Here is a 9,029-nt window from a genome sequence, read left to right as displayed (position 1 = left end):
ACCCCCACACCACCCCACCCGACCCCCCCGGGGAGAGGCTAAAAGTAGGTATAAGAGTGATTATTTTATAACATCGTTTGCTAAGCTGCATCTTCTCGCAGCCGACACTGATCCCAATTCCCTAAATCACAGTCTCATTAAAGTGACATGAAGGTTTTTTCAGAAAAATCTCGGGTTTCACTCAAAACCTACCACGCTTATATATTCACAAGGGGACCTCCCAGGTCCCTTTTCCCTCTGTTGAGAGACTAGTTGGAGGGGTAGACAGGGCTGTCCACCCTTCCATATCTCCTCTCTCTCTCTCCCTCCCACCACTCTCCTCTCCTCTCCCTGTCACCCATCCCTCTGCGTGTCCCCTTAGAGAAAAACACTACCACGCTTCCTTTCAACCTCATACATACCTGCATTTAATGCCACTATCTACAAATACTCTTCTCCTACTCTCACCAAACTCCCACCCAAACATCAGCTTTGCGACTAACAACACCATGCCTTCTCTTATTCTCCTCGTTCTCCTACTATCTCTTTCTATTAATGCATGCGATGGCCGTCATCTAATTGTTCATGACAAAGATTTCAACAGAGCTTTCCATCACTCAAGCAAGGTTGGTGTAACACCTTCACCACCTTTGTGTGGAAAGACTACTTGGCCTTGTTCCGTTCTCTTTCTAACCTTTTATTTCCTTTCAGGATTCTGCAGTCGTGAGGCTCGACGACAAGACTTCAGCCCCACCGAAGCAAGCGTCATCGGAGGAAGAGATTCGGAGCAGTGCAACCGTGGGAAGGCCGAAAGACTTGGAGGCTCCTATAAAGGATGTTGAGGCAAAGAGAGATGCAGCAGTATCAGGTGCTGTTCGAATCCCATCAGTGGTTAAAGTTTCATGGCGTGTGCCTCGCAAGTGGCACAGAGAAAATCCAGGGTTCAATTTGGATTATATGGGCCCTAGAACCCATCCCCCATCCCACAACTGAAGCCATCTCTCCCTGTCCTCTTCCTATACCTTCTCTTTACAGTTTAAAATTAGTTAGGTAACACAGGGTATATGCATTTTGCTCGTTGCTGTGACCTGGTTCTCTTATCATTGTACTATAGATAACGCTTGGGTAAAAGAAGATCTTCTCTCTATTGCTTCAATATGTGAATATTATCTTGCATAATTTTTCGCTCTACACTCTTCTCTTCATAACATGATGCAATAGTTCAGGATTATTGATAGTGATTGGGATGCGCAGGGAGTGAGGTTCTAATGCCTTCCTCTCACGCTGGATTGCTACGAACAACCCGACCAAAGGTAAGTTGCACATAATTTTTCTTGTAGTTTTAGATGGGTGTGAGGAAGAGTGTTAATAGTAGTTAGGGAGCAAATGCACAGGGAATGGTGGTGAGAAACCCGACTCATTGTCCACTTCCTGCACCATGTCCTCACGGAGGGTGGCAAGGGTAAATTGTAAACGCGTGCATGCACTCCGTGCATGCATTCATCTACTGTTTGGTCTTTTTAATTGTAAAAATGTTAAGATTGGAAATTCAGAATAGAGAGTGACATGCTATGATCTCTTTGTTGTGTAGGTGAGATCGGGGAGGCGAGTGCAATCATTGCTAGAATACGAGTCTAATGAAGTAACCATAGGGTTCAACGAGACGAATGCAGTCGTGGACCTGCTAGCCATGGACTACCCAAAGCCCCGACGAGGACCATCGACTCACAACAAATAGAAACCTACGCGGGCGTTCTACCACAACTTATATAACTAAGGAATCAGGTTGCAGGAGAAAGTTGTTAACATTTGAGGAACAAGGTTCCTTCATAAGACAATAGTGCTTAGTTGTTTGATAATTGTAATAAATCTAAAATTAAGTAAGGAAAGGAAGTATAGAAGGTGTGGCAGTTGGATTTCTCATAAATGAAGCAGGCAGTTATCTGTTAGCTCTTGGCACTTTCGGTTCTCATTCAACTGCTGGTCCCTTCCCACATGGGATTACAGTATTTTTGGTAACAGGAATGTTTCATGTCTTGGCTTCATTTTCTCCATCAGATAAGTCACCACCGTGGCATGAATTCAGGTGGGTGAGACGTGGTCAAATTGAATGCCGACAAATAAAGCCGGGAGCCAAGAAGCACTTGATACTTGTTGCCTCTGATGTGGACTACTATACATCTGTTTTTTCCCCTCCCGTTGTGTATAAAAGGACTTCCTGTTTTTATTAATTAAGAATCTTACGACTTACTTTCATAAAAAATTTTAAGGATGGACAAGGCAAACAAGTAATTCTGAGCGACACAATAGAGTAACACTCCTCCAAAACCTATAAACTCCAACGCTGATAAAGTTGAAATTTAACACTAGGCTTTTGATCACACTTCCTAGCAGAGATTTTTCGTTACCTTTCTGAATTACTTGTTACAGCGATCTGAGTGTATAACTGGTTCAATTGATAAAATCCTGAATATATGCCAGTGACCTATGTTTGGACCCTGTCCACATTTCTCCTTTTTTTATCTCTAGCATGGACCATAAAAGCACATGCTAAGATACGAGAAATTAGGATGGCCATTAATGGTGGTGTGAATCATATGTTGGCAGTCCCTATCCTGTAGTTTCTGCAACCAAGGTCATTGTGAAGGATTGATGGGCATAAGCAAAGTTTGCCTTCTCCACATTAATACCCTTGGGTCCAACAGAAAACTACTCACCTCCAAAAATTAACTTTAATGGTGCTGTTTTATCTTCACTACTTCATGTTTGCAGGTTGTGTGCAGTTGGGTTTTCACTTCGGGAGACCCACGGTAGCAATTCAATAAACTACCGTGCGAGTCACAACAAAGCGAGCTGCTGGCTCCACCTGGGAGTCATCTGGGCCCCAAAAAAGGACTGGCTAATTATGGATTCCTTAATTTATGAAAATTAGAAGGATCACCTCCACCCCACTCGCGCGCCTAATTGCTCGAATGGATCTTTTTCTTGAAATATATTGTCATGAAATATTTAAGGTAGAAATTTGCCAAACCACCTCCACAGCCCCCTCGTCCGCCCAATTCTGCATCATAAATCTATCCGACCACCAGGCGGAATAGATTTATAACGTGAGGTGAGGGGATATCCCCCGTGGCGTTACTCTATTTCGGAGATGCAGAAAGTGTGGTGGAATAAGTCATGGTGAGGGACATCCTCCACTTATTTTGCATCCAAAGCTGCTTCGGAGATATTTCCTCCCCTCAACAGCGTTAGAGGCAATTAAGTAGCTTGCACGTGATTTTTTTTTTTTTTTTTTGGGACGTCTGAGAAGAGACATGTCCACATGTGATTTGGAACTGTCAAATCACCCACCAGCATGAATCTCAAAGTCTCAGCCACATCGTACTCAGTGTTGAATCAGGCTCGAGCTAATTATCATTTTAATTCCTTTCATTTATCTTAAAAATTTTAGAGCATAATTGGTTGAGTAAAATTGGACATGTCATGAGAATACAAATAGGAATGAATAATTCCCATTCAAACCAGTTGCTTAAAGAAAATTATATTCTCATTTTGATTTTAGATAAAAATAATAAAATTCAACCTCTAAAATTCGATTTTTATTTTTTTATAATATTCAAATGCCATCCTGATTCCGATATTAATTCCAGTCATCAATTAAATACATTAAGGATATGATCACTATGTTCCCCATTTCAATTTATTCAAGTTCTGATTCTGACTCCAGCTGCATACCACATGCATCTTTAATTCATTTCATTAAAACAAAATTCTCAAACCTCATCAATATTATTGAGACGTCTAACTCATAAACACAGGCTTTACCCTAGCCAATCTTATTTTCTTCCATCCACGATAGCCATGATTGAATTTAGAAATTCCAAGCAGAGGTATCCTTGTCATGCACGCTTGATAATTAACATAAAATTAGCATTCTGGTGGAAAGATTGGATAAAAGGATTGCACTTATCTGCCATCATGTCCTTTCTGTGGGAGTTGATTGCAGCAGGAAAAATTAGTGAACTATGCACCACACTACTCAACCATGTAAGTTAATATCTAATTTTATACATTACTGTATGTTTTTTCTTTTAAAAACCCAAGAAGTGACCCATGTGCAACTGGGGTGCAAATTACAACCAGGTGGTCCATCAAACTTCCATATTCCAAGTGCATCTGGGGACAATAGTTTCATGCCTCCCAAGACTGCTCCCTCTTAAGTCACATTAAATTAATAACAATCTATTCCTCAAATTGGAGCCACCAAGAAATGCATGAAGAGTAGATGAATGGGGTACAAGAAACGCGTGCCTTAGAAAAAGACAAACATCCCCGCCCCGAATCCAACAGCAAAACCGACACGGGTGTTTCCCGTGGAATCAGACGGTCAAGATCACCCAGCAGCACATGGGATGGATGTCCGTTTCTTGACTTTCTATGATCGATGGTGTCGCGAACTGCAGCTCACCACGAAAGGATGGACGGCACTAATAAATGGGGAGATCCTGATTCCAAGTGGACTTGTTCACGACCGGTAGTCCTCCGGGCCAAATTTTAGCCCAAAGTTGTTTAGATGGCTTGTGCAAAAATTTTAGGCCCAGGAGCCCAGGCTAGGTCTCGAATACAGATCCATTTAACAAGTGTACCAGGCTCGGACTCGGGATTAAAGCCAGGCCCGAGCCCAGCCCATCCTAATTTTTTTGTTGTGCTTTATATATATATATATATATATATATATATATATATATATATATATATATATATATATATATTTGACATATTTGAAGGTTTAATTGATAATTATTGTTAATATGTAAACTTGATGAGATAATGGACATATTTTAAATTATTATCAGTAATTAATTAATCATATTTAGTATTTTTAAAAAATATTTTAAAATATTTTTAATATTTTTGTATTTTAAAAATGGTTATGAAGTTCGAAGCTTGAAGTTTTCGAGTAGGATCAAGCACGGGCCTAGAACATAGTCTCGAAGGCCAAGTCGGGCCTAACTAAATTTGTAATCTTTAGGTAAAGCCTAGTCTGAACCTGGCCCGACTTGGCCTCTGAAAGGGTCTAATTAATCCCAAGCTTGAGACCAACTTCTAATGCTTAATCCAATGCTACCTCAAATGCATTGCCATTGCTTCAACTAGTATTATCTGAAGTATAAACCGTATCTTTAATCATGAGACCAAAAAGGCTTTCTTCCAATAAAGCCGACGGTTGCGTTAAGTCACTAACACACGAGACTGTTTAAACTAACACACGAGACTGCTAACGAACAGGTAGAATAAAGTTTAAATACTTTTTTCCACAAAACGTGCCATGAGATCTTTTAGCTAAATTAGAGAGTTGGATATTGACTTCAAGGTTTTGAAGTATGCTTTGCTTCAAAAGACGTCGAGAAGTCCAAGGCTCATCATCTCTATTTCCTTGCTTCCTCTCACTTGCAAATTCAAATTAATAAACATGAAGCTTATCATAACGAATAAATTAGGATGCGAGGGGTGCAGTAGTTAACTGATCGGCAACTGTAACAGAGAATTTGACCCTTCTCGAGGCAACATAAACACAATTGTTCTTTCCGGTTAACATATAAATGCACGTTCTGCTGTTATGAAAAGTTCAAGCAACGTCATCTCCCTTTTCCCAAGTCCTGTTATCTGGCTTTTCAAGCTCTCCGGGTACCAAATAAACTATAAAATAGATTTATGAAATAGGTAGCACATAAAGTTAAGAATGGTCATCATCTTTGTCATCAAGACAACAACATTGAAGCTTACATACCAAGAGGTTTTTTGGGTTCTTCGATGCTCTATCTATATGATATTTCTAAAGTGTGTGGAAATGAAGATTGCTTTGATAAAAAGTGCAGTGGAAGGGAGGTAGGACTCAAACCGGATTGGATAGGATACTAATATATATATATATATATATATATATATATATATATATATATATATATATTATTTTATTTGATTAATATAAATATGGATGCGAATATTATTCAGATGCAAAAATTTATATCCATATTTGTTTTAAATGAATATGATGCAATTTAGATACTAGAAGTATAGATATAACTATAGATATAAGTTGGATAATTAAATTTTATAATTATATAATTAAAAAAATTACTCAGATGATAAGTTAATAATATATTTATATAATTATATATTTTTTAAAAAATTAATAAATATTATATAAAATTATGTAGAGTTACGGATAGATTCAGATATTCGGATAGGGATTGGATAGTTGTCTATCCATATCCATATCCATATCTACATTTCTTTGATGGATATTGATATGGATATGGATATGGATATTAATTAGTTCATCAAATTTTCATCTATATCCGGATTGATTCGAATATGAAAAAAGATTCGGATGGATATTATCCATATCATTTTCACCCCTAAAAGTAGGTTATCCTCTTTTTATCCTGCTTGATATAAAGAGGTGTTTCACAATAAAATCACTCATCTTATCTTTTATCTTATCCTCCAACCCATCATGAATGAGAAAAAAACCTACAATCATGGCCTACTAGACATGGTGCTAGTGAGAGCTACACCATCTAGTCGAATGCAAACAAATCTAGCACAGAAGTTTATCCATGGAGCCATATGGCATGGATGGCACTTAGGTTAAGATCTACCAAAGACTTTGGCCTATAAACGAATCAATCCAATTAATAGCTCTCACGTGGTGAAGCAAAATATGTACAATAGGGATGCAATGTTACATATGATTATCAATGTAGGATGTTAGGATTCCTTTATACGCTGCACGAGGATTTTGGACCCATTTTTTGTAGGAAGAGAAGGGGAAAAAGTGCAGCGAATGAAAATAAATTAAAAAATCTCTTTTGTTTAATTAGAGTTTTCAAGAAACAGATTTTGAAAAATGATATTTTTATAAAAATAAAATTTTCATGTTCTATAGAAAAGGCTTTCTCATTATTAGGAATTAAATTTTTTTTCTAAAATTATCTTTAAAATAATGAATAGAATGGGTAATATTTTTTTTATAAAAAATATAATAGATAATTTATATAGCTTTTATAGAAGAGTAAATATTCGATCAAATATAAGGTATTCTGTCACTTTCTTATAATCAATCAAATATATCAAAACTACCCAGACATCATATTTTTAGAAATTAGCTTCCAAAAAAAAATATTTCAATGAGGTAGGCAGGAGCTGTGGACAGAAAGGATTCTCATAGAAAAACATTCTGTTGTCATTATCGGTTGGATCCGAGATGACTCGAGTAGCTGAAAGTCCATCCACTCTTCTATGACATCTAGACTTCTCTTCATGATTCTTTTGAAATATCTTTCAGGAGATGAATAGTATGACAGATTGGATCACATCTTATGTTATTGAGTACATCATATAGGGTAGATGTCTCACTAGGACATTACCTTTCAGGACCTTTTTGATACCATGTGATGCAACAGGAAGAAAGAAGAAATAAAACAGAAAATAATAAAATACATGGATTAGCCAAAAAAGGACTCGCCTCCACGGGGCATGCAAACTTCACTATGAGAAAAAAAAATATTATAAGAGGAGATCTCACCTTCAACCTTCATTCTTCTTCACAGAAAGTTCTCCCTTACAAAAGCTCTCTCTCTAGGAAGATCCTCCTGAACCCCTAAAGCGACCGCTGTCTAGGAGCCTCTCTGCTCCTCCTCTCAGCACCGCTCGTCTCCCTCTCTTCGTGGGTTCTCGATTTTTTCTGAGCTCTTCTTGGATCAACACTGCACCACTCACGAACCACCCCACCTTCTGTTCATGATTAGACCCTTTTAAAGGCCTTAAATCTGTGTTAGATTAGGTTAAAGACTCCTAAACTGCCTAAGAGAAACTCCCTAAATCACCCAGAAAACTTCTGGAGCAGTTGGATCAAAATCAGAAGCAATCCATGCCCTTAGATCACGCACCGATCCATGAAATAGTCCGTGGACTGCGAGAAACGCATGGAAAATGCCCATGCGGTCCACGTGCCTTCCTGTAAGCCGTCCGATCCATGATGGACTGGGCTAGGGCTCCTAACGCGGGTTGCGTGGGACTGGGCTGCGCTTGCGCGCATGCTTGGGCCTGGGTCGGCCTGCACACTCAGGCGCCTGGGCCTGGGCCGCGCCCGCACAATGGGCCGGGCTCTGTGCGCCCAGGCCGTGCACTGCTGCGCCTGGGCTACGCATCGCCGCACATGGCCGTGCTGCCACCGGCTGCCGGCGGTCCTCCGTCGCTTCGGATTTCATGTCGATTTCTCTCGCACGTATCTTATCCGTCCGAACTCTATTTGAGGTGATCTTGAGCTCGTTGGATTTCATTTTTCGTTACGGACCTTGTTATGGGCTCAATGTGGATCGAATCTCAAGGCATCAAATCTTAACAATCTCCACCTCGACTCGATATTCGGCTTTCTCCTGACTCAAAGAGCTTCTGGATCTCCTCGCCTCCATGTCCTGGGGCAATCGCCTGCTGATCATAGATGGACAAACATAGGAGTCAAGCCAGACCGCTCGATTCCATTTTCATTATATGCTGTGCTCCTCCTGATCTGAGATCTGCTCGGGTATCATCCTACGGCAATAGGAATCTCACTTTGCGATATTGCTTTTCATCCTCCTGAGTCTGGCGTCTCATGCTCGATCTACCTCCACTTGGAGCTCCACCTTGCTCTGAGCTCCTCCTGGCTCTTGAAGCTCCACCTCGCACTGGGCTCCCCATCAGATATTAATGTCCTCTCTTTTTCTTCTTCTCCTCCGGAACAATCCTATCGTCGCATAGTACCTTCAGGATTCCTCCACCAGCTACCGTCCTGTAGCCTCTCGAATTCAGTCTGCTCAGTGAGATAAAATTCTGTCTGAAATCAGATATGTATCGGACCTCTCTCAATCTCCTTACTGTACCATCATGTGTCCTCCAACTAACCATCCCGATGCCTCTGATCGCACAGCATGATTTATCCGACAGATAAACAGCATCCTCACTGCTCTCTAGCGAGTCAAACTGATTTTTTCTGCAACATA

At 39.9% G+C, this 9,029-nt stretch overlaps 1 protein-coding gene across 1 annotated transcript; it reads left to right on the top strand.

The window, feature by feature from the left end:
- The first annotated feature begins 220 nt into the window (after positions 1 to 220).
- Positions 221 to 1,928, top strand: LOC105054015 (uncharacterized). Its single transcript, XM_010935383.4, has 4 exons — positions 221 to 605; positions 691 to 847; positions 1,234 to 1,292; positions 1,571 to 1,928. Exons 1-4 carry the CDS (start codon positions 411 to 413, stop codon positions 1,715 to 1,717), a joined length of 558 nt encoding a protein of 185 aa, XP_010933685.2. The 5' UTR covers positions 221 to 410; the 3' UTR covers positions 1,718 to 1,928.
- The last annotated feature ends 7,101 nt before the right edge of the window (positions 1,929 to 9,029 follow it).

This window comes from Elaeis guineensis, chromosome 11 (genome assembly GCF_000442705.2).
Source record: "Elaeis guineensis isolate ETL-2024a chromosome 11, EG11, whole genome shotgun sequence".
In the NCBI taxonomy this organism is placed as follows: domain Eukaryota; kingdom Viridiplantae; phylum Streptophyta; class Magnoliopsida; order Arecales; family Arecaceae; genus Elaeis; species Elaeis guineensis.
This window is presented reverse-complemented; position numbering and strand designations above follow the sequence as displayed.

Bases quoted from the DNA above. Each gene is read 5' to 3' on its own strand.
- LOC105054015 (XM_010935383.4), top strand. From the start codon at position 411: ATGCCACTATCTACAAATACTCTTCTCCTACTCTCACCAAACTCCCAC. The intron at 606-690 runs GTTGGTGTAACA...ATTTCCTTTCAG, and splicing joins CTTTCCATCACTCAAGCAAG to GATTCTGCAGTCGTGAGGCT. The intron at 848-1,233 runs GTGCTGTTCGAA...TGGGATGCGCAG, and splicing joins GAGAGATGCAGCAGTATCAG to GGAGTGAGGTTCTAATGCCT.